This window comes from Stigmatopora argus, chromosome 10 (assembly GCF_051989625.1).
Source record: "Stigmatopora argus isolate UIUO_Sarg chromosome 10, RoL_Sarg_1.0, whole genome shotgun sequence".
NCBI lineage: Eukaryota > Metazoa > Chordata > Actinopteri > Syngnathiformes > Syngnathidae > Stigmatopora > Stigmatopora argus.
In genome coordinates, this window is record NC_135396.1 from 1,514,253 (window position 1) to 1,539,113 (window position 24,861).

The 24,861-nt window shown below is 40.7% G+C and overlaps 1 protein-coding gene across 3 annotated transcripts in view; it reads right to left on the minus strand.

Annotated features, from left to right (window-relative positions):
- The window catches only part of dock10 (dedicator of cytokinesis 10), a 38,553-nt gene extending 14,271 nt beyond the window's left edge, over nt 1–24,282 (minus strand). Inside the window, exons 1-35 of one of the 3 annotated variants that reach the window (XM_077611259.1) lie at nt 23,555–24,282; nt 17,714–17,833; nt 17,378–17,467; nt 17,204–17,286; nt 14,893–14,965; nt 14,553–14,684; nt 13,503–13,637; nt 13,244–13,430; nt 13,070–13,155; nt 12,129–12,212; nt 11,043–11,198; nt 10,737–10,958; nt 10,558–10,680; nt 10,358–10,440; nt 10,154–10,276; nt 10,013–10,092; nt 9,740–9,927; nt 9,135–9,200; nt 8,971–9,063; nt 8,772–8,895; nt 8,565–8,686; nt 8,395–8,478; nt 7,691–7,783; nt 7,346–7,464; nt 5,601–5,670; nt 4,375–4,488; nt 4,223–4,294; nt 4,000–4,146; nt 3,252–3,335; nt 3,081–3,177; nt 2,907–2,939; nt 1,978–2,156; nt 879–995; nt 683–800; nt 477–598 (exon numbers count right to left, since the gene is read on the minus strand). In XM_077611259.1, coding sequence (XP_077467385.1) covers nt 477–598; nt 683–800; nt 879–995; nt 1,978–2,156; nt 2,907–2,939; nt 3,081–3,177; nt 3,252–3,335; nt 4,000–4,146; nt 4,223–4,294; nt 4,375–4,488; nt 5,601–5,670; nt 7,346–7,464; nt 7,691–7,783; nt 8,395–8,478; nt 8,565–8,686; nt 8,772–8,895; nt 8,971–9,063; nt 9,135–9,200; nt 9,740–9,927; nt 10,013–10,092; nt 10,154–10,276; nt 10,358–10,440; nt 10,558–10,680; nt 10,737–10,958; nt 11,043–11,198; nt 12,129–12,212; nt 13,070–13,155; nt 13,244–13,430; nt 13,503–13,637; nt 14,553–14,684; nt 14,893–14,965; nt 17,204–17,286; nt 17,378–17,467; nt 17,714–17,833; nt 23,555–23,713 — 3,978 coding nt within the window. In that variant the 5' untranslated portion in view covers nt 23,714–24,282. The remainder of the gene's footprint in view (nt 1–476; nt 599–682; nt 801–878; nt 996–1,977; nt 2,157–2,906; nt 2,940–3,080; nt 3,178–3,251; nt 3,336–3,999; nt 4,147–4,222; nt 4,295–4,374; nt 4,489–5,600; nt 5,671–7,345; nt 7,465–7,690; nt 7,784–8,394; nt 8,479–8,564; nt 8,687–8,771; nt 8,896–8,970; nt 9,064–9,134; nt 9,201–9,739; nt 9,928–10,012; nt 10,093–10,153; nt 10,277–10,357; nt 10,441–10,557; nt 10,681–10,736; nt 10,959–11,042; nt 11,199–12,128; nt 12,213–13,069; nt 13,156–13,243; nt 13,431–13,502; nt 13,638–14,552; nt 14,685–14,892; nt 14,966–17,203; nt 17,287–17,377; nt 17,468–17,713; nt 17,834–23,554) is intronic. The other 2 variants (XM_077611260.1, XM_077611261.1) reach the window with 2 other exon arrangements.
- Nucleotides 24,283–24,861: the final 579 nt, after the last annotated feature.

Sequence of the window (24,861 nt, forward strand, 5' to 3'; positions counted from 1 at the left end):
ATTGGACACTCTAACCCAAGGGTGTCAGACTCAAGTTGGTTCGCGGGCCGCTTTAACGTCAACTTGATTTTATGTGGGCCGGACGATTTTAGATATAATATTTAGATTTTTTTAAATAAATGGATTAAAAGATCTGGATTAAAAGCCCTGTATATTCAGTTTTTTATAGATCGAAAACAATGTTTATTTTAGCTTTTTTAAAATATATTTTTATATTAAAAGTGCTGACTTTCTGTTTTAGGATCAAATTAAAATGAAGAGTGTAGATGTATATTAAATTTCCTGATTTTTCCCCCTTTTAAATCAATAATTTTTTGATATTATATCTAAAATGGTCCGGCCCACGTGAAATCAAGTTGACGTTAAAGCGGCCCGCAAACCAACCCGAGTCTGACACCCTTGGCCTTGGAAAATCTGATCTGCCATTGGCTAGTCGTAGTAGAAAAACATCAGATGGTCCACTAAAAATAACCCACCTTCTCGCAACCATCCATCTTGTCACTGTTCCGGTCACTGTTGCTGGGGTTGGAGTCCACGCTGATCAAGGAGCCCCGAGAGTCGGTTTGGTGACCTGTTGCTACTGCTAACGACGAGAAAGCTATTTGAAGAAAGAAGACAAGCCCCATTTTTTGTTTTTTTGTTTTCCAACTTCAAGGAAAAGAAACCACAAGGCACTCGCTACCTGTGATAGAGTTGAGCACCTCTTTGGAGAAGGATGCATCCACCGAGTTGCCGTGGCGGGGAACGGGCAGCGTGGCTACGACCATGCCTCCCCCGACGCTGAGGTCGTCCCGAGAGCCCTGAGTTTCAGCGGTGGAAAAGCAACCTGAGTTCCCGCCTTTGTAACGACCATACGTGCATTCTTCTTACGACTTTACCTGATCGCTGGAGGTCAAGTAAATGGGGAAAAGGTCCCTGAGGAAGAAGCGAGGCATGTTGTCCAGGATCAGGCCGTACAGAGGCAGGTAGAGCGATGCGATTCTGGCCTGCTTTTCCTGAAAATGAGGATAATAAAAAAAGACATCTTGATGGTTCCTGATTGCGCAACAGTCAAATTGCTACGCTTTTTTTGGAAGGCCGTCATTGGGAATAGACGAGCGATTGTCTAGTCTAATGTAGCGTGATTTCTAACTGCAAGTGATCTTTGTTGTATTAAGTTTCATTTGATTGGAGCGCACTTCATTTTGATGAGCCCCGTTCAGTGATTCGATGGGAAAAAATGTAACCAGAATTAATAAATGTCTGTCCAGTAACAACATGTAACAGATATAATCTTTTTTTTAACTTAATTCATGTTGCCAAAGTCAATCATTCACTGCCTTTGACAGCAAAATTCTGAACTGTGGTGGTCATATTTCGACGATAGGTGTCCAATCTATTTTGACCGAGAAGGACTACATCGATTGCACGATTGCCCTCAATGGCAGCGAATAATTTATGAAATAACATAAAGGAATTACACCCGCAAAAAGGTTGTTTTTCTATTCCTCTTCCCCAAGTGGGTGCTGTAGTAAGTGGCACTGCTTCTGTGTTATTGGACTAAAATGCTTGAAAATGTATGAAAATATCATCAAGGACATCCATGATGCTCAAACTTGTCAAGTGGACTACTTTTACCTGAGCATCTGTTTTCTGTTGGTTAGATCTGATTTGGACATACTAGACAATGTGTGTGGGGGAAAAAGCATTTAGGAAAAAAGGCCATTACCTTAATAAGACGGAATTAATATATGGATGAGAGTCTGGGAAACGGTTGGGAATGTGATGCCCAGAATGGCATTCGTGTGGTCGGAAAATGCCGGGTAATGTTTATTCCCCAAATTGTTTGATGATGTTGAGGTCATGGTTTTGTTTCAACCTTCCACAACAAAGTCGTATAATCATTTCAAAATGAGGGACTTTACTTTGGAACTGAATGGGGATTTCCCAGACTCTCTTCAACAACTTTGGCTAACGTCTTGCGTTATCTAGACGTACCTTGGTAGCGTAGCGTGCATCCAGGGAGTGTTTGGCCATGAGGGTCTTCAAAGTGGCCAAGGCCAGATGCCTGAGGTCCTGCTCGTCCTGCAAGGCCAGCCCCAGTTCTCGTAATAACAGGCCTGTAAGGAAGTGCTTCCTGCAGAATTCTCCTGTCAGGTTGTACTCGGGCACCAAGGCTACAATAAAGCACAAATATTTTCTTTCATAGCACTAACACCTCATTCGAAGAAGTACCCTATGTATTTTCTCGCATATATGCCGTATTTGTCGCAAAAAAACGATGACTGAATGGAGAGTATGGCTTATATGCGCACAAATTAGACTAGACATGAAACGCCATAACGCAAGACAATGCGGCAGATACGGTCATTTATTTCAAAATAGAGAAAAGATAAACAGAGAAAAAGCTAAAGAAAATGTATTTTGACGTCTACAAATGTAATTCAAGAAAAAAAAGCCGTATCTTGCATAAAACGACAAAAAACTCACTTACTTGTGCCTAGCATTGCTCGCTCAGGGCGCCGCCATCTTACAAACTAGAGCGCTACGGACACACTTCCTGGTTGTACTGGTCACGTGACTTCCTTTTTGAATTTGTCTATGAGCAGGCAACACCCTTTAGGAATGTGCAATGTAGCTATCGATTTTTAAAGTATCTCAGAAATACCATGTGCGATGATTTTTCTTAAGATTTGAAGTAACCCATTTGTACTCCCCATTAAAACCATGAAATTTGAGGTGAAAATTGTGAATCGGTGTGTCTTATACCAGAGAAATTGTAAAATTCAACGATTTTAAGGCAATTTTAAGGGTGAGGCTTATACGCGGATGCGGCTAATATGCGAGAAAATACGGTAAATAATGTTCCCCGCAATTGCATTTTTGTGTCATGAGGTGGGCATACTGACAAGTGGGCATATATTTACCATGAATGCTTTGTGGTTCTGGGGATGCATGGTCTGATATGGAAAGGAGTGATAGGACAGGACAGGACAGGACAGGGGAGGGAGAGAAAGGGACAACTCATTACCGTGAAAGACAAATGGCAGTGAGGGCGTGATTATGAATAAAAATGAAAACTGGGGCAGTCGGTCGGTTACCTGTGATGCGAGCAGACGGCAACGGCAGGCTGAGGGGGATGTAGTGCTCGTGGTTGCACACCTCTCTCAAAAACTCAAACTTTAACTCGCACAAGACCTGCAAAAACGTAAGACCATTTTACGTTGGTCACGCCAGTTGATTTTGATGAGGATGTGGGCGTGTCGGTCTACCTTATTGTCAGTGGCGGTGATCATGTTGATGTAGTTGCTGATCAGTTTGAAGGTGAAACCTCGGTCCATCAGAGTGAAGCAACGCTGCGTGTCGTCAAAGCAAATTACTCAGTAAAACTAGAACGTGAGTGCAAATTAATGAGATGCTAGACAGCAACAGCAAGATTTTTTTTTTGATTGCTTAAGAGTCAATCAGTGGGGACATACAGAGAACCCATTCCAATCTCATCCAAACCAGGTCAGGCAAGTGGACCACTACAAACTTGCATCCAGTAAGTCTAGTATTTAAAAAACACAAGCGCCTGAACTGGAACAATACTGTAAAATATACAGATGCCACCTTAGTCTACAAAATCTTCCAACACAAAACCCCTCCTCCACTGCAAGCCTTTCTACAAAAAAAATCCAACACATCAACAAGGGCTGGCTCTAGAGGTGACTGTGTATCACCCTTAAAAAAGAGTCCTAAATTAGCCAAAGCACCTTCTCTGTCCGTGCCTCACATATCTGGAACCTAATAGCAATTAGCATACGTCAATTAGAATCCGACAGCCATTTCTGGCCACCATAAAAAAATTCAACTGTCTACGTTGCACGGTTTGGACAAACGTAGCGAGCGATTCTTAACATACACACACCCGTAAATCACGTTTTCTAAGGATTATAGACCAATCCACAGTTTACCACAAGCAAAGGTAAAATCAATTGACGTGTGGGGGCAGAACGGAGGAAAAAGACCATGGCGCACCTTGACAAAAACCGCCACGGCTGAGTTGGCACTGCGCGACTCCTCCGCCAGGTCCTTGTTCTTCCAGAAGATGTGGTCGGACACAGTTTGCACCAAGGTCTCCACGCGGCTCTGGTAGGATGACGGGAAACGCTGCGGCCTGGGGAGCTGTCGTGAACGGACCAAACGCAACTCTTAGTGTGGGTCAAAGGTCATTTAACGCGGTACATCTACCTTTTCTTACCTTCACTTTGTCTGCGTCCACCAAATGTTGGGCCATGGACTTTACGATGAGTTCAAAAAAGAACCAGGAGAACTGTGAAGGGACGTCACCATCATTCACGAGTCCGACTCGACCTGACAATTCAACGCTCGCTAACGCCACGAGACGAGAACCTTCAAGGCGTTCCTGACGGTCGCTTGCTCGTTACTCTTCAGGTCAAAGGTCATGCCTTTCGCCAACTCCTCGTGAACTGTCCTGAAGCCGTGAGCCTCCGACTTAAACACGTACTGCATAAAGAAAAGATGCACAAACGCGATTTTTGATGAAATCTGGACACACGTGGCGAGCCAACAATAATAATTCAGTCTTAAGTATTTGAACAGACCTACTTTAAAATGTGTTAAGGAATATTACTAATCATTTTAAAATGAATAAAACAGAAACGCTCTCAGACACTCTAGTTACTGGTCATAAAAACACATTTCAAAATTTCCCCCCCGACAATTTCAATGTATTTCATTCATTTAATTCATTCACAACACTAAACGTCCAATTCATTTCATCTGGGAGGACTCGCTGAATGCTGTGATTTATTTCCCCATTGACAGCATTACACGTCCCATGCATTTAAATTAGGAGCGGATCTCAGCCAATGGGTGGCTGCCAGCCCTCCCAGTCAAAGCAGATTGGCTGTCTGGCACCCTGAATTGCAGCCGATGTGTTAATGAAAAGCCCCAAACAGGTTAATCAACAATTCCGCACACTAAGCGACCATTTTATTTCATGACGACGCTCATTGGCAATAAAAACAATCAAGCTAATGAATACCTGTCAGTTATTCCAAAGGGTGATCGGAAAAGTGTGTCATTTGTGCTACACTGAATTAATTTCCTCTCCATCTTTCTTTTCACTGGCAGAGAAGCGAATGCCGTGCCAATCTGTTACCACGGCAACGGCAGTTCCATTTAGCGCCGCCAGCCCTCCCGTCATTCGTCTCTGCCACGGACGGGCTCGTCCGAGTTCCGCAGCGCTTTTACGACACGGCGGCCCGCGTGAAACGAGCCTTGTGGTTCCTGGTGGTCTCCTGGCTAATTGTCTTTCTGATCCTGCCTCAGTTCAAAAACAAATGGGCCTGGCGTATCGCTTTAAAATGGCTCGATATCGCTCTCAATTAGAGCCTCTTCTTCGTCCTCCACGTTTTCCCAATCCGTGTTTGCGTTTCTGGTCGCCAGCAAAACCCAAGCCAAATGTCTGCGCGTGCCTTTTTCTGTTTGTTTAGTTTTATCCTCGGTAAATTAAATCATGTGTGAAGACAAAATTTCTTCCGATTTGAGGCCCACCTGTTCCCACGGCTCATTAAACGCATCCCACGCAGACCAGATCCGAGAAGGAAACGTACCTTAATATAGGAATGCAGATAGTGATCAAGGTTTTCCTCGTGGCACTTGGAAACAATGTGGACCAGCACTCTGAAAAATGAATAAAAATATGAATAGCCAGATGTGATTCCGTTGCAAAACTATTGTTTCATTTCAAACTCAAAACAGGACATTGATGGAATTCTATTGGTTTATTCCGTGTGTGTGTGTGTATAACAATCATGCATTCATGATGAAGGTATGTGAAGAAAAATCCTGCCTAGAAACAAGGTCGTGTGCACGGGAAAAAAAAATGTTCTACGACCTTGCAACGGTGTTAACTTAAATAGCCGCGATTGTATTTCAGCAAATTTGCACTGAAAGCAGAGTACATACATGACAAGGAGACAACATTTGAGCTTTGTTCCCCAAAAATGTTGCCCACTTTGGGCTACACTGGAGTTATATTTTTCTTATAGCTGCAAAATAGGGCTGCCAGCGACTAATCGACAACATGTTGAAATGCATCTGCAAATATTTGGAGAGCGAAATCATTTTTTTTAGACAGTCTACATCTGATTACTCATCTGATCTTATTCATGAAAAATAATGGTAACTGTTACAGGCAGATAGTTATCTTTTTGACTTATGACTACTTATTTATTGTTATTATTTATTGATGATATATTTGTCTGTTTGTTTGTTATTTTTATTTGTGCACTCGGTCAAGATTTAAATCTCATTAAATTTGTAACGACAATAAGAGCATTAAATTCAATGAATTCAATTTAATACGCTTCAATAGGTCGCCCTGGCGAAGATAAGGAATCAACAAACTGAATTCATTGGGAAAAAGGAGGCCTGTGGTTTTTGTGCCAAGCTTTGTTCCCCAAAATGTTGCCCACTTTGGTCTAAACTGGAGTTAAGCTTTTCTTATAGCTGCAAAATAGGGCTGCCAACGACTAATCGACAACATGTTCAAATGCATCTGCAACTATTTGGAGAGCGAAATCATTTTTTTAGACAGTCTACATCTGATTACTCATCTGATCATATTCATGAAAAATAATGGTAACTGTTACAGGCAGATAGGGATCTTTTTGACTTATGACTACTTATTTATTGTTATTATTTATTGATGATATATTTGTCTGTTTGTTTGTTATTTTTATTTGTGCACTCGGTCAAGATTTAAATCTCATTAAATTTGTAACGACAATAAGAGCATTAAATTCAATGAATTCAATTTAATACGCTTCAATAGGTCGCCCTGGCGAAGATAAGGAATCAACAAACTGAATTCATTGGGAAAAAGGAGGCCTGTGGTTTTTGTGCCAAGCTTTGTTCCCCAAAATGTTGCCCACTTTGGTCTAAACTGGAGTTAAGCTTTTCTTATAGCTGCAAAATAGGGCTGCCAACGACTAATCGACAACATGTTCAAATGCATCTGCAACTATTTGGAGAGCGAAATCATTTTTTTAGACAGTCTACATCTGATTACTCATCTGATCATATTCATGAAAAATAATGGTAACTGTTACAGGCAGATAGGGATCTTTTTGACTTATGACTACTTATTTATTGTTATTATTTATTGATGATATATTTGTCTGTTTGTTTGTTATTGTTATTTGTGCACTCGGTGAAGATTTAAATCTCATTAAACTTGCATAATGACAATAAGAGCATTCAATTCAATAGGCTTGAATAGGTCGCCCTGGCGAAGATAAGGAATCATGGAACTGAATTCATTGGGAAAAAGGAAGCCTGTGGTTTTTGTACCAACCTGGTGGTGGCAGTAGTGACCTCATCGTTGTCATTCTGGGTGAGAACCTTGAAGAGCTGGTTGAAAAGCACCGGCAAAAATCGGATGATCACTGGAATTTTCTCCATGCTGAGAAGACCCTGGAAGAGGGTGGAAAAGGAGGAGTAGGAAGAAGAGGAAGAGGAGGAGGAAGAGGAGGAGGAGAGAAAGAAAAATAAATATGGCTCACAAAGCGCTCGGGGCCGGAAAGAAAATTAAAAGTCCGACAGACTGGGATGTTTGACTGATTGGACGTGGAACTGTTTGGCCTTCTTTTTCAATTAAAGGGGAATTGGAAGAGCTTTTTTTTTTCTTTCTTTCTCTAACCTTCAGGCAGTTGAGGAAGTTGGAGGTAGGAGGCAGCGAGAGGTCCAGCTCTCTTTTCTGGCACTGCTGAAAGAAGCGGTTCAGGTGGGGGTCCTGGCGCCGGCCCGAAAGGAATCCCAGAGAATAGAAACAAATTCCAAGTCAGATGCTGCATTCGCTCTTTTTTTTAACCCTTTGGAGGGCACTCATTGGCTGCAATCCTTTTTGACTTTGGTCTACTCATGGCATCAATGGTTCTGAAACTTGAAATCTCACAGGCAGGCCTCCCCATTTAAGTAACTTGGACGTTCAACATTGTCAATGGCAGGCTACCACTTCAATGTTAAGGGGAAAACCAATAAACTGAGAAAAGTGTTATACCCAGATTGTATTCCTGTTTATAATTATTTTCATTTTCTTGATGCATGAAAACCCATATAAACTGAGACATGCCTTCTACATATTATTGGTAGTTAAAAAGAAGTTAAAGCCCCTAACAATCTGGCGTCCACGTTTGTGTAGGCCACAAAAAACAGCATTTGGTATATGGCAAATACTTCAAATGTGGACATCCATTCTCTATGGGGTTAGTTTTAGGGGATCGGGTTCAATTAGATTTGTTTCAATGACCAAAAATGATCACTTGGCCCAAGTTTAAGTAGCTCTAAACATGTCATATCTGTACATTTCAATGGCAAAAGCTTGATTGGACGGAATAATTTTACCTGGGTGTATACAGTTGACACGACATTAGTTGAAACTTTGAAGATGGCCTTTGCCCCGTCCACCCATTTTACATCAGCTCCATTCTGTCAAGAAATCACATCCAATAAAAATTTGAATTATCAGACTATAGCCAATGTTAAACATCTCCGTGATTAAAAGTCAATCTTACTTTGGTGTTGTTGGCCTCTTTGAGGCCAAGATAACCAGGAGGCAAGTTACTGGAAACAGAGATGCTGAACTCTTGGGAAGATAGACGTCCTTCTTTGAGGACGGGCAACCAAGAGTAACCCACTAAAAGTTCAAAAAGGAATGCATTCATGTTAAAAAAAGGAAAAAAAGGCTCCAAGTGTAAACACTGCACGCTAAAGAATCTCACCAGGGGTCTCCAGGGCTTCTTTCCTCTTCACGTTGGTCTTGGCGTTAATGTCGCACGTCACGTGGTAAAAGGAGAAGAGCAAATGATGTTTTTCCTGAAGCTGGGTAGGGAGCTCAATCTTCACCTGCATTGGCGTGAAGGAAAGAAAGAAAGTGGGACTTTGGAAAGCATTTCGTGACAATTGGTGCAGTGAACCCACCTCGTCGTAAAAGTCCGGGTTCTGAGAGTGATGCAGGACAGTGGAACACGCTGCAGTGGTGAGGATCGGGCCCCCCGGCTTGCCGTAAATGCACTAGACGGGTGGGATTTTTCGCTTTTGGTGGCAACTAAAAAAATGGCCACTTGTTGTGGAGGCGGCGTTACCTTTAAAGGTTTGGCGGATTCTTCGTCTGAGCTGCGGAACTCCACGTAGACCGCCAGATTGCGAGCCTATGCACAAAAAGAGCACGGTTAACGTTAATAATGAGCTAACTATTAATGATTAAATTTTTGTACGTCTGTCGTTGTCACCAGCAACAACAACAAAATGGAAAAATGAAGTGTTATTGGGAGTCATAATCTCAGTGTTGTTCTGGTTTTATAGATATTAAAAAAAATCTGATGTAAAAAAGTGGACAATCTGGGTCATATAAGGTCCCACTTAATGTCAGATTTGATATATAAATGTGATATGAATGAATATGAAAACAGTAAATAGATAATGTGATATGTGAGATCCTTGCATGTGGACGGCAGGTCTGGATTTGTTTGTCTTTTTTTTTATTAGCAAAAAAGTCACTTGCTCTATGGAGGTTTAATCGTGACTACAGCTATTTAAATAGTGTTCACAACATAACAAAGGAGTTTAAAAAAATAAAAAAATAAAAATTACATGGTTACAGTATATGGATTGGTGATGGGAAAATTTTGGTTTTGTAGAAAAACCTTAGGTCAGCATTAACAATGTTTGACGACAGCTACTACTTTACCTTGGCAAAACTCTTCTGGCTGTCGTATTTGAGATGCTTGGGGTAAATGTAGATGTGATTTCTGTAGACGCGGTAGGGCTGAGTGAACTTGGTGCAGTCCTGGACAAACTCTTCCACCTCCACCGTGGGCTGCTGTTTACTCACATCTTCAAAGGGCTTCACGGGGATGTAAGAGGACGTCACGCAGTCTGGAAAAATCAACCACAAAAACAAAGTCCTCAGGAGAGGTTGGCGCCGAGCATGGCAGAAGTGCTCTTCGATGTTTAAGCGTACTTGGGAGCTCCAGGGGAACGTAGTCCACCGTCAAGTCCAGAGTCCCAGGAATAGTCTGCAACTTGCTGGTCTTCTCGGCCCTGGTTTTAGGAACGAGGTTAGTTGACGTTGTTTGAGGAGAGGATCGACTTTAATGCTGACCTTCGGTACTCTGACACGAGTTTGATCAAGTCTTCGGTGGAAATCTTGTTGCTCTCCTGCTTGAAGAGCGGGGAGAAACGGGAGTCTCGATCCAGCGCCCCCTGGTTGTCTTTGAAAATTGACCTGGCAAACAGAAGTATAAGTAGTCAAAAAATATAATTATGCAAAAAAAGGGAGACGGAAAGACCGTTTTTGGCTTCTGACCTGACGGACCACGCAAATGGCATTCGGTACTTTCCCAGTTTAGCACAGAACTGTTTGTTGGATTTTAATATCTTCTGGACAATCTGGAGACATGAAGAAGAAGGACAAAAAAAGGACAGTTGGTAGTGTCCAAGCCGTTGATGTAAAAATTATGTTTTAACATATGTGCTTACACAAAACACAAAAAAGTACTTTCTGACCTTGCCGGAGTCTGTGTTTTTGATGTATGGCTCGGTCCCGCAAGTAATATTTCCCATCAGTACCTTCTCGACCCTGGCCACCATCACTATGTCCGCATGCGGGTTGGTCACGGAGAATATGGCCTGGAGAGGAAAATTGTTTATATGTGGAAACATAACCGTGAAATGGTAGTTGATACCTGTTTGGGAAAGCATAACCAGTGTTCCAGGTCCAAGCTGGATTGAGCATCTCCTGAATTCTTCTCCCCGGTGGAGCACACGCCGTTCTCTTGCGCTCCGGAAGCGATCCCGCCCAGCATTTGACGCACGGCCTCGTGGTTGAGGTCCACGTGGAAGTCGGCGGAAACCTTCCTGCCGTCTCGGACGTCCAACAGGGACAAGGACACAAAGAAAGGCTCGATCTGGTGGAACGCGCAAGACGAAAAAATGTTTTTTTGGGGTACGCCATCGAACGGAAACGCGTCTGGCCGATCGCAACTCCTTACATTAGTGACGGGTACGGTTTCATTCTCGTTGACGCAGCCCTGCAGCACCAAGTTGAGCGATCGACAGGTCACCATGAACCTCCTGCCGAGTTTCTCCTCGAAAGGACGCACTGTGTTTTCACCCGACGAGTGCTCCGATCTGGGGCTCCTGAGGACCTACGGTTGACAAAAAGATCCACACAAGCCCAAAATATCACCAACTGGGTCCTAAGCATAAGAGCAATTATTTATTATTATTATGACAACTTTTCTCATTTCAAGTAGGAAGGCAAGATTGACCACTTATTCAATTTTAAGATACTTATCCATGTTGACTATTTATCTATGTCGATTATTTATTTATTTTTTGTTTTGTTTTAGTTTATTCATTCATTCATCCATTCAGTTATTTATTTATTAATGCATTCATTTATTTATCTATTCATTTATTTATCTATTCATGTATTTATTTATTCATTTATTTATACATTTATTCATCTATTTATTTACTTATTTATTTATCTATTCATCAATTTATTTATTTATGTTTTTTTATTTATTTATTATGCAATATTTTAGAATTACCTTGCCCGGATGTGACTTTTTAAATGACTTATTTATGTTTTTACTGGGAAACACGCACTTTGTGGAGTAGCACCACTAATTTTGTTATACGCAGCTGTTGTATAATGACATTAAAGGCTTTTGATTTGATTTGATTGTTTCTTGTTGGTATTTGTGCACTTCTCCACTTATTTATGTTTTTCTTGCCAAATAAATTGAATTGAATTGAATTGAATTATGACTACTTATGTGACTACAAATGTGCACTTTGAAATCTCATTATACTTGTATAATGACAATATAAGAATTCAATTCATTTTAATTCCATTCAAAAATGGAGATTATCCGCAGGCCGATACATTAGGCACACCTGCAATCAATATTGTGTTAGTCTCCGGATTATTATTATTCTAATAATCCAAACGGTTCGTTGCTTATCCGACCTCACGCTGCGGTATCGAAATCGGAAGTGAGCAGATGTGCCGTTATAAATAACGTGAAAACATCTGCGGCCCGTACAGTTAGAGGCAGAGTGATACATACCGGGGTGTCGGGGTCAAGCGAGAAGAGATTCAACCTCTCCTCCCTCCGGGCGCTACGGATTCCCTCGTCCGTCTCTGAGATGTACTGCGGGAAAGAAGACGACAAATGATAATTACATGTGGCTAAAGAAGGCATAACCACATGCTGAAAATAGACGCCAGCTCCTGAAATCTCCACACGGAGCCGCTTATTGACAATTATGATCATTTCACAGACGTGGTTGGTGACAGTCAGTTCGCATTCGAGCACTAATGTCAGGATTTTTACTTCTATTATTTGACATCCCTAATGGTGGATTGTTTAATGCACTGCAATCTTATATATAGTACTCAGCTGTCTTGTTTGATGACGTTTTTATGTAATAGTGTGAAATACAATTAAAAAGTAAAGACACATTTCCACTCTCGCAGCAAAACTCTCAATTTTTCTTTTTTTGTGAATATACAGTACAAGATATCTATAGAATATCTAGCTGATTAAATTGTATCTGTAAATATCTAAAGCCATATAAGTGCTATACTGAAAATGAGTTAAAATTGTTATACAAAGTCAGAAGACTGAGAAGATAAAGCTGATTTTAATGATTCAAAAAATAAAAAATAAAAATTATTGGGCTCATGCTGTAGTTTTAAGCAAAATAATTGTCAGTCTAAGGAATTTAAACATATAAAAAATTATACTATATTGCTGGGGAATTGATTACAAGGAACATGATGGAAAAATACATATGGTAGGTAAATATGGTGCATATTTATGTGACAAATTTTGTATTCATAAAGTATTACTTTAACAATAATTGTAAGTTATGTCATAAAATAGATTGGAATTCCCGTGTTTTCCTTCAACAAACTTCCAAATAATGTACCGGTCTAAAGATTAATTTGTTAGTAGAAATATTAATGTAACAGCATTAAATAAATAAAAATATTAATATTTCCAACCTTAGCTAGCTCAGGGTTGATGCCATTTTCTGCGGTTTCCTCATTCTCCTGCAAACAACCGTCGCTTAACGACATGTCGAATACATCTGGAGGAATAAAAAAAACAGAAACAAAAAACACCACGTCATGAAGGTTTTTTTTTTTTGCACACCGAATTAAAATGGCGAATCTCACCCTGCCGATGGTCGGACAGATCCAGACTCTTGCGGTCCGGAGCCGGTCCGTCGTGCGGCGTGATCTGCAAGATGCGCGTCAAGGTGCTGATCCACTCCTCCATGTCCTGCTCGTTCTCCGCGGCCAGCACGAAGTAGGTGACCTCGTTCATTTTCAATTCAAAGGCGTGCTTCCTCAAGCGGTTATTCTACGTGGGCCACATGGTGGAAAGGGCGTTCTAATAGGGGTGACGTGGAATCGAACCCGGTTCAGAACGTACCTGCACCACGCCTGTGCACGAGTCGAGAAAGATGCAACCTTTGGGTTCCTTGGAGATCTTCTCGTCTTTGTAGAAGTTCATGATGTAGGAGTTGTCCGTCAACTGGGTGAGCTGGAAATATCTCCTCTTGAAGGACTGCGCAATGATGAGAAATTAAAAAGGAAGTTCTCGCCACATTTCTGTTTCAATTTAAATGGCACGTTTTCTTCTAATTCGCACGTATTGACCAATTTGGGCGGAATGAGAAAGACGTTTTCAGGTCATGAATATGTTATGTTAACAGTCATTTTTTTAAGAGGATAGAGAATTATACACAATGTGTGTGTGTTTGTGCGTGCGTGTGTGTTTGTGTGTGTGCATGTGTGTGTAATTGTTTATCTTCAACCTTCACAAGGGGCTAAAGATGGAAATTAGCCCTTGGCTAATCTTACTATTTACATATATGTATGTTCACTAACATGAATATGAAGATGTTCACTAATATGTGCTGTCCCTTATTAAATAAATCAAACTCATATACATACTATATATTTGCTGTATTTTATATGTAGACATGCTTTGCCCCACCATTTTTGTTCAAGTATCTGTCCCTTTAAGGCCTGATTATGTTGGGAATGTTAGGGTAAAGTTGGTTAAAATACCCAAGGTTTTGTCACGTTGATAATTCTCTCTAATACAGGGATCATATTGTCATTTAAAATTATTAACTTACAAGTCAAATATAAAATGATTTGCATGTTTAGCAAAATATTCATGTAAAAACATATACATACACATAAATACATGTATAGATAGATATTTTATTTTATATATTTTTCCCCTGCTTGAATCACAATAAAAATTCCAACATTTCCTAGTCACTTAGTCAAAGCTAATTTAAGATTTCCTATTGTAACCCCAGATCCAATCGGTGTTTGTGTTTTTTTTTTCTTTTCGTCCATTTTTGTTAATACTTTCAACTTGCACGAGTACAAGACCATCAACTGTTTGACCAGAATGCTGGAAAATAACAAGATAAATGAAATGGATGTGATAAATGTCAGTCCTCACCCGAACAGTGATGCTATTGTTGACGGTGCTGTTAAAGTTGCCCTTGTAGAGCCAGCCCGAGCGAAAGACGCCGATTCCTCCCCCTCCGCCTCCCCCGCCTCCTCCTTTGGAAGAGGACAGGGAGGTGGTGTCCTAGAAAGACAAACACGCCCCCGTAAAGTGGGACCGCTCATCACGCGGATCGATCGTAGAGAAGGAGACATCTTGGACTGGGCCGTTTGTCAAAAAAAATGATGAGCCGGCCTGTCCATTGGACGATCGTTTAACTGCTTGGGGATAAACTGATTTGGGTCTGAAGCCCAGGATGTTAATGCGTTGCTCAGAAAAGGCCATTACCCACCTCATCTTTGTCCACGTCCTCGTAGTCGATCTCAAACGAATGGGGGGGCAGCTTCTCCGCTTTGTATAATTTCCTAGAACATGGCAAAAGAAGAGAATATATTGGGGAGGAGGAGAGATTAGGACGATAAAGTATGCAAAGAGGAAAACGGGTTTTTTCTCGCATATTGACCGTCTCTGCGTATAAGCCGTGCTGTTAGAATTACCTTAAAATGGTTGAATTTGACGATTTCTCTCGTATAAGACATCCCGATTCACAATTTTCACCTCCGTATTCATGGTTTTATGTTAGTTTGAAGGGAAAATATTAAGAAAAATCATTGCACGTGCTATTTCTGAGATAGTGTATGAATCAAAAGGATCGTCTGCTGGATTGCACATTCCGAAAGGGTGTTGCCTGCACGTGGGCGAATTAAAAAAGGAAGTCATGTGACCAGTACAACCAGGAAGTGTGTCCGAGTCTCCGGTAAAAGGTCAAATCAAGCAATGACAGGCACAAGTGAGTGAGTTTTTTCACCTTTTATGCAAGATACGTTTTTTTTCTTGCATTTCATTCATAGACGACAAAATTAATTTTGTTTAGCGTTTTATCAGTTTATCTTTTTTCAATTTTTAAATACCGTATTTTCACGACTATAAGGCGCACTGCATTATAAGGCGCACCCTCAATGAATGACACATTTTAATTTTTTTCCATATATAAAGCACACTGGATTATAAGGCGCCCTGTCTATTTTGGAGACAATTTAAGACTTTTAAGTGCACCTTATAGTCGTGAAAATACGGTATATTAACGTATCGGCCGCATTGTTTTGCTTGTTATGGTGTTTTGTCTTTGTGACCTTGCAGTTTTGTGCACGTCAAGTCAAATTTATCCGCATATAAGCCGTACTCTTGATTCAGTCATGATTTATTTAGCGACAAATACAGCGTATATGTGAGAAAATATGGTAATTAATTAGCTCTGAGTGAGACTCTGGCTCAAAAGAGTCGCCGGGAGTAGATAAGACCTTCCTCCATTGGTTAGATTTTTTTGTGAGGGGATAAAACGCAGGGCAGACTTTGCAGCTCACGACGCCGTTGCCGGAAAGACGCTTTGCTAAAGGTCACATGGTGGTAAAAGCTGTCGAAAATAACTGCCGCAGCCGGAGCATTAGTGGCTGTTGTGGACTGGCCCAGGAATGCTCCTCCATTGGCCGATGGACGTGGCTGCAGTGAAAATGGAGCCGTAAACCACCACATGCATGCGTACGGTAGCTGCATAATCCTGCTGTGGAAACAGTGGATGTTTCACTTGGGCTTGAAGAGAATAGCTTTGATTCGGGGTTGTGTTTGTATATTTTTCTATTCAAGTTTGCTTTTTGTGCAGGCAGTTTGTTTTTGTACAGGCAATGCGGGTGTCGCTGCAATTGCTTGTGTTGACTTTAAGGGGATTTGAATGTATTATTGTCGGGAATGGTCAGGAAGAAGAAATTCACAATGGGTTCGCTTTCATTACAGAATTATTGCCTTTAAAATGGAGTACTCAAGGTATTTCAGGTAATATTGTGTAGTCCAAAATAGGAGGTTCTGGATCATATTACTTTAAGAGATGATGAAGTGGAATACATTAGACCAAGGGTGTCAAACTCGGGTTGGTTTGCGGGCCACATTAACGTCAACTTGATTTCATGCGGGCCTAACCATTTTAGATATAATATTTAGATTTCTTTAAATTAAAAATGGATTAAAAGAACTGCATTAAAAGTCCTGAATATTCCGTTTTTATAGATCTAAAACAATGTTTATTTTAGCTTTTTTAAAATATATTTTTAGATTTTACAAAATGATTTTTGGACTAAAAACACTTAAGTCTTAAATTTTCTCCAAAATAGACAGGGCGCCTTATAATCCAGTGTGCTTTATATATAGAAAAAAAATTAAAATGTGTCATTCATTGAGGGTGCGCCTTATAATATGGTGCGCCTTATAGTCGTGAAAATACAGTAATTGTCTTTTCCTCGTGAAATGCAAAATAGGGGATTTGTTTCTGGTACTATTCTCAGTAAAGGAACATATGTCTTATCCACTTCCAGTGAGTTCAGAGGGCATGGGACCAGACAGTGGCAACCACCAGGATAGAAAAAAAGGCTACATTCCTGTGGTTTCAATCGTTGGACTGTTTTGGATCAGCCCCATCTCAGAGTCAACATCTTTATACTAAACCAATAATGTATTGCTTTGTCCTTCTTTCCCTCAACAATCACCACCATCTTCTTCTCCTGTCCCGCCCTAATGACATTTCATGATCTCGTTTACTACTGCATTATTACCTTGGCAGAAGGCGGTAGTCTCCGGCGTAATCGTCATACTTGAATTGGACCACGTTCAGATCTGAGTTGTAATACTTGCAGGCCTGGGGCAGAGGACAGAAAATAGATTGGGATTTTCCTGAAAACTGTGGACGGCCATGACAATATTCATACAATGCTGTGTGTGCATCTGACCTGTCTGACCAGCAGACATTCCGCCTGTAATTCAGCACCCTCGGGAACAGCGGACCTGAGCGTACGTCTCTCTTGCGGCACGACCGATACCTGCGGGGATAACGGGGACCATTGTTACCACGATAATCGCTTGGGAAAGAAAAAATGGCGCTCATCTGAATGTTCTTTTGAATTCCAGGAGCAGAGCATTTGACTTTTCTCCGCCAGGATGTTCTATAGTGGAATTTCCATCGCATCGGAGCGACGTAAAAAAGCCATTACAGGCGAGGATTGGATTCAAGCTTCTTCGGCTCTGATTGGTTGACGGGTGAACAACATAAACATGCTCGCACTTACTGTAAAATCATTGTCAGGAAACAGCAGAAGCTCCCTAAGAGGGTCTTGCTTGAGATCTGATCCCAGTTCCGAGATGACGGCCTCGTAGTCAAGTGGATCGATCAGCTTGGGCTTTTCTTGCTGCCAGAAAAGACAATAAAATACACATTTTATTATGTGTGGAGCCCAGGTACAATATAAAACATAATTGACAGAGGTAACCTTCACAAATATAATTTATCTGGAAAAAAATAAAACAAAAAAATAAGACTGAAATGTGGAAATGGAACAATTCAATCTTATTGTGGGCGGGGCAAAGCCATGATCTCAACATTTCCCTTGTGGTGCTATGACATCGTTTGGAGCTAAAAAAGCAGGCAGGAAGTACACAAGTGGCTATTACAGCTGAAAGAAAGCCGGGGCACGCCCCAAAGTTTTTGTGACACTGAGGCGCAAGATGATAGCTCTGCTGTACTTTATCTATCCAGCCATCGACATGGTTGGAATTTCCACACAGGACGGAAATACATGTTGCACTTGGACACAATAACCAATCTGACGTAAGGCAAGACTGCTAACATGAACTAAGATTGACGGTCAGCTGATGCTAGCAATCCTCCCTTTTTTGGAGGTTTCACTTTGACTAAGAGCCACATAAACCGGTGCGGATGTGGCTAGCATGAACTCTAAATTAAATGTCATTCATCATTTGTATGAAACAGTAATGTAATACACTGTAATGAAAATACAATCCTGACTGAATATTTTCACCCGAAAAAAACATTTCTTTTCATCTTAATAGTCTAAATAACAGGTCTCCGTGCACAAATTAAAATTCTGTTCAAAATGAAAAATGCATGAATGAGTCCATAACAGGAGTCTGGTCGCTGAATCTGTTTGAACTCAAACACATAGTATCACTTTATGATTTATTATTTTTGTTAATGTTATTATTTTTAAGCACAAGATGCCTTAAAGTTGAACTCGGGATCAGTAGCACAAGTGCACATATAACAGAAGGTTTTGATTTTGAGGACAACTTAGTAGTAATTTTTATATCACGTGTCAAAGTGGCGGCCCGGGGGCCAAATCTGGCCCGACGCATCATTTTGTGCGGCCCGAGAAAGTAAATCATGCTTCCCAACTTTCTCTTTTAGGATCAAATTCAAATGAAGAGTATAAATGTACATTATATTTCCTGATTTTCCCTTTTTTAAATCAATCATTGCAATTTTTTAATCATTTGTTTGTGTTTTTAGTTCAAAAAATCTTCAAAGTCTAAAAATAAATATTTACAAATATTTTCTGTTTTCCACTTTAATATTGAACATAATTAAAAAAATAGTTTCCTTTTGAAATGAAAAACGTGATTAAAAGATGTTTTCCATTACTAAGAAAAAAAAGCTCAAATAAACAGTTTTACAATTATAAAAAAAAACGGACTATTTGGGGCTTTTGATGCAGTTCTTTTAATCCGATTAAAAAAAATGTGTTCTCACCCTCTAGCTACTGTGACAGTGAAATTTCCCCAAATACGGGATGAATAAAGTTACCTAATCTAATCTAATCATCGTAACCGACAACCATAAAAGGCTTGGAAATGCTCATACGCCGGTCATCATCCTTATAAGACTTTAAATGTCATAAACAACAGCATAGGAGAAAAAAATAGCGAGGAATATAAAGTGAATACATACAACACTCAACCTGGCAAAATCCGACCTGACGCGTTTATTCTTGGGTTTCCTCCTGAATGTGATTTTGCTCCTGAAGCTCATGGTGATGGCTAAATAATCCCAATGTTAGAAATCAAACTTGAAAAAGGTCCAACTGATCAAGCAGACAAGCAGAACTGCCACCACGTTGCGTGTCAACGCACGTGGATGTTTTAGAGGAAGCTGTTAAGTTGTTAACACACACACACCCTTCCAAATTTCCCCCGGCAAATCAAATTTCAAGCCAGGTGTTTGACAGGCACGGAAATACTCATCGAAACGACCGATAATTTTCAGTGTAAAGAAGGGCTACATTAAAAAAATGAGCTAAAAAAGAATTACAATGGTGGATATAAATATGTGCATGAATGTAGAAGTGCGATCACTTGTCTCATTTGTGTACACAGAAATGCTACTTCCTTTGATAAAACCTCAGAACAGAAGCGTCCGTCTATAGAGGAAACAACATTTCTAGGTCGCAAACCACAGTTTACACAGTACGCTACATTAATTGCAGACAGTTTTGGTGCAGGGTTGTTAGCCTACACTGTACATTTACAGTAATACCTCGATTAGCGCAGTTAATGTGGACCGGACATGGCCGTGATAATCGATAAAACAGCAAAGTAGGGTCACCCCTATTAAAAAAAAATCTCCAGTGTTGAGTCCTAGTAGCAAGAGTGGATTTTCATAATAAATAATAAAAAATAATTTAAAAATACAAAAAAATGTCTCCAGAAAAATATCCGTGATGTAGTGAAGCCACGAAAGTTGAAACGCGAAATGGCGAGGTATTACTGTATTCTTATACAGTTAAGCCAAATTTAAAAAAATCAAATAATTCCTCAAAAATTGCAGATGTTGCAAATCCACCATGAACTGTGATGTTCAGGCAAATAATAAAAAAAAAAATTTAAAAATACAAAAAAATGTCCCCAGAAAAATATCTGCGATGTAGTAAAGCCGCAAAAGTTGAAGCGCAAAATGGCGAGGTATTATTGTTTTCTAATACAGTTAAGCCAAATTTTAAAAAAAATCAAATAATTCCTCAAAAATTGCAGATGTTGCAAGTCCACCATGAATCGTGTTGTTCAGGCAGAAAATATATCTAAATATAATGTAAAAATGTAATAAGTGTAAAATGTAATATTCTCTCTATACCAGATGAACCGTTCTCCTTTAGGCCAGTATGACGTTGCCATTTATGAAGTACATCTGTGAGGAGAGCACATATGCAACTCTACACGAGCCAGCTTGCCGATCAGGGATTTCCCAGCGAGGGACTGGGAACAAGGGGAGCATTGGACTGTTGAAGAATAGGTCAAACAGTAAGGATTCAGATTGATAGCCAAGAATGGAAACATTGGAGAGAAAGCCAATGCATTTTCCTGGTGGTCTGTCTTAACCGTTAAACATCGTATTTATTATTGGCTGTCTTGAGGAAGGAGGTGTTAGGAGATGTTTCTTGAGCAGATGAATGAAGAAGGTACACATGAGAAAAGTTAGCAGCCATCTGCTTTACATCATCTTTTTGCGCTGGTTTCGCGACATCAAATGTGTGTCGGCCATTTTTTATAGCGCTCGCCTATTCGGTGCAAGGTTGGAGAAAGCCATCCATTTTACACCGAGCTGATATGGTTCTTAGCGCTTGAGAATTTTTCTCAAAATGGCACTTTCAGTGCGAGGTGTGAGACTGTATCCAGTTCTTTTAATCCATTTATTAAAAAAATTTAAATATTATATCTAAAATCCAGCCCACATGAAATCTAGTTGACATTAATGCGGCCCGCGAACCAACCCGAGTCTGACACCCTTGCTGTAGAGTGTATATGACGGTCATAGCAAGGAATTTATGTTATTGATATTTCATTGTTTACCCTGTTGAATAGTTGAGAAGGACTTCTCGAAGTTGTAAAAAGAAAAGATAAAACAAGTTATGACCGTATATTGAACGGGTGTAATTGTACATTTTGTTTTGGGTTCTAAAGTGTTGCTAATAAATATATGGGTGTAATTGTATATTATGGGTTTTTGCGTTGATAAAGATACCAGTAAAGCTGGATTGAAGACGCAACAACGAATCACTATTGTGATTATTTCTCCCTGTTTCAAGAAAAAATGCAGGGTGTAACATAGACACACCTAGTAGTACACTTTAAAGACAACAAAACAAACACACGCAATTTCGACAAAACTACCACTAATATCCAGGCACTCAAAATGCAGATTCCTTCGTTAGCCAGCGTGTCCGACTAACAAATAACCTGACAAGATAACATTCTCATACCTGTCAACCTCTGCCGATAACTGCCCTTATAAATGATTATGATTCCCCTTACAAACCCCCAAAAAACCTTACAAACACCGTACGAGTCGTACGGTGTTTGTAAGGTTTTTTGGGGGTTTGTAAGGGGAATCATAATCATTTATAAGGGCAGTTATCGGCAGAGGTTGACAGGTATGCATTCTCAGTCACATTAAACCAGCACTTTATTGAATGCGGCACGCTAGCACACACACACCGGTGCATAGTTTGACTCTATCCAGTATTCGATATGGATTCTAGACACAAATTAAAATTCTCCACATGAAAATTTCACATTATGCCCATAATTCCCATTGGAATTTATCGACTGTGACTATTAAGTAAGCAAACGGTGCTACTGCCACTGGAGTTTCCTCAAGCTACAGTCTGGTCACGCATTTTCAGGGTATATATTTTTCCCTGTGCATGTTCCGTTTCGCTTATGACCCCGCACAGCTGAGGTATAACGGGGAGGAAATGGGGGAAGGAGGGGTAGCGATGGGGTCATACATGAGGAATTTGGGTTCTGTGGGAAAACTCCAGCTTTCCCAACATATGCAGCGAAGATGATTTAACCGCCTGAATCATTCAATAAATGTAAGTGGCTCTCTTAATGACTTTTGGACGACATGCAGTTGTTTAGGAACAACTTTCCAGTACAATGCTGTATATGTCAGCCATCTGTCTTTGCCTGGAGCCACCAGTTCTGGCCTGATTTAGTTTTTTGTTTTTTTTTTCACCCCAAGCAAGACCCAGGTTTCTGCAAGTCCAGCAAAAAATGTTTGGGTTTTGGCACAGGGTGAATTTTACAGGCTAGTTTGTTTCTTGCTTTCCCACCATAAACCTTTCGTCTCTTTGGGCCTCTGTCTGGTCTCTATGGTAAACAGGGGTTCATTGTGGACAGTTCCGCTTGAAAAATGCATCTTTTAACATTTTTTTTGCATGACTTGCCGGGGATTAACCTTCTCCCTGCAAATTGGGCGTACCTTAAAAAGACGCCGAAACGCCCCGAACGACCTACCGAATTAGCAATTGCGGTGAGGTTAGAACTTTTGTGATAATGAAGCGTTGGTTCCTTTTTCTCGCTTGAGCCCACCACCAAAAGAGAGATATTGTAGATGTAATATTTAGATTTTTTTTTGATAAATGGATTAAAAGAACTGGATTAAAAGCCCCGAATATTCCGTTTTTTATAGATCTAAAACAATGTTTATTTTAGCTTTTTAAAATATATTTTTAGATTTTACAAAATGATTTTTGAACTAAAAACACAGAAAAATGGATTAAAAAAGGACAATTATTGATTTAAAAGGGGGAAAATCAGGAAATGTAATATACATCTATACTCTTCATTTTAATTTGATCCTAAAACAGAAAGTCGCCACTCATGATTTACTTTCCCGAGCCACACAAAATGATGCGGCGGGCCAGATTTGGCCCCCGGGCCACCACTTTGACACATGTGGCATAAGGCATCAATAATTGAATACCGATATACATCCAATCCAAACTAGTTGTACATCCCCAACAAGCGATCGTTAATAAATTAAACACTTGTCACATCTATGCATGACCACCTTTGGGGGGTGAACTATACGTATTCTTAAAATGATCTTAGATTTCTACCCCACTTGGTGCTAAGTTCGTGTATCCTAAAAACTGAAATATTCTGCGCTATAGCAAAACCCAACTGAGGTAAAAATCATGAAAATTAAACACCTGCTCTATAATGAGACGACAAAAACTGAATTTGTGTGAGGTAAAAAATGGACTCAGACCAGGAAGATAGTGTGACAAGAAAATACTACATGCATAAGGCGTAGGAGCATCAGAGGCGGTTACCATGACAATGATGGTCAGAGGTGAGCTGGCAGTGGTGTAGCCTTCCAGGGTGGGCGTTGCAGCATCCATTGACGGCGGGTTCTGCCGTGAACACATGTGGCCGCAGTCTGCCCCACCCACTGAGCGTAGAAGTAAGACGACGCTGGCAGAGCAGCCCATAATAAGCAGAACGGGTGTCCCCGGGCAATAAGCCCTTGTCAATCAGCAAGTGCCAGCCACTGGTCAACAGGGGACTGGTGTACTGGGACGCCGAGTCCGGTCAAAGCCGCCGGTCCAGCCGAGTCGGGGTAAGACCTGTTTAAGCCTTGTCAAGTCCTGGAGGCTCCATTCTGGTCTTTTCTGGCCAGCACCTAGCCCCCTGATTCCCGTTCTTCCCGTGGCTATGACTGGAAAGCACCCGAGCAGCCTTAGTGTCGTCTCTCCCTACCGCTCTCTCTCTCTCTCTCTTACTCTCTCTTTTTCTCTCTCTCTCACTCACATACACACCCACCCATCCACAGACACACAAATACACACAGTGACTGCATCAGTGTGCAGTTCAGCCCATCACAGCTCACCCAGACAAACAGCAGAATGCAAATAAGCGTCAGATGACTAGCGGCAGCTGCTACGGTTCCTTCAAAAAATGACATCGGTTTTGATCATTCTGCTGCACTTTCTTTGATGAATCCTCCTCCCAATCACTGCATTTCTTTCCTGGCTTTCACGGGAAGCCTAGGAGGTGGCGCAGTGACGAACCACTACACGCCCTTTTACTGCAGACTGAGCTGGGTTTTTTTTTCATCCCCGAAATGTGCATATATTAAACTTAGCAGTGTGTGTTTTTTTTTCTGAGCGTGCTCACTGGGCTCCAGACTAAAAAAAATAGGCAATGTGAACATTGTTTGAGGCTCTGGGCAGCTGGTTGTAAAGTATTTGTGAGCAACAGAGCAGAACGAGGAGGGAAAATAAGGAGTGGGCGGATTTAGTGCTGAAGCTACAGCCCTAATGTGCTGTCTAAAATTGCAATAAAGCACTGTTGAAATTTTCTTCTATTGAATTTCCTTTGCAGCTTCGACATGAAATGTATAAATTTCATTTTTCTTCTTCTTGCAAGTGACACATGGCGTAGAGAGCCACACGCTCTCACGCTGTTAGCTTCCTGCTGAGGTATCCATGGAGATCTTCTTGGGCCATAATTAGACAAGTAGTGACGAAGCACCCCACCTGCCTAGCACGTGTATTTTTATTTCTAATTGTTCTTCATGTGTCTATACATGATATATTTATGCAAAAGAGAGCAGGTATATGCAACCGCTGGGAAGACA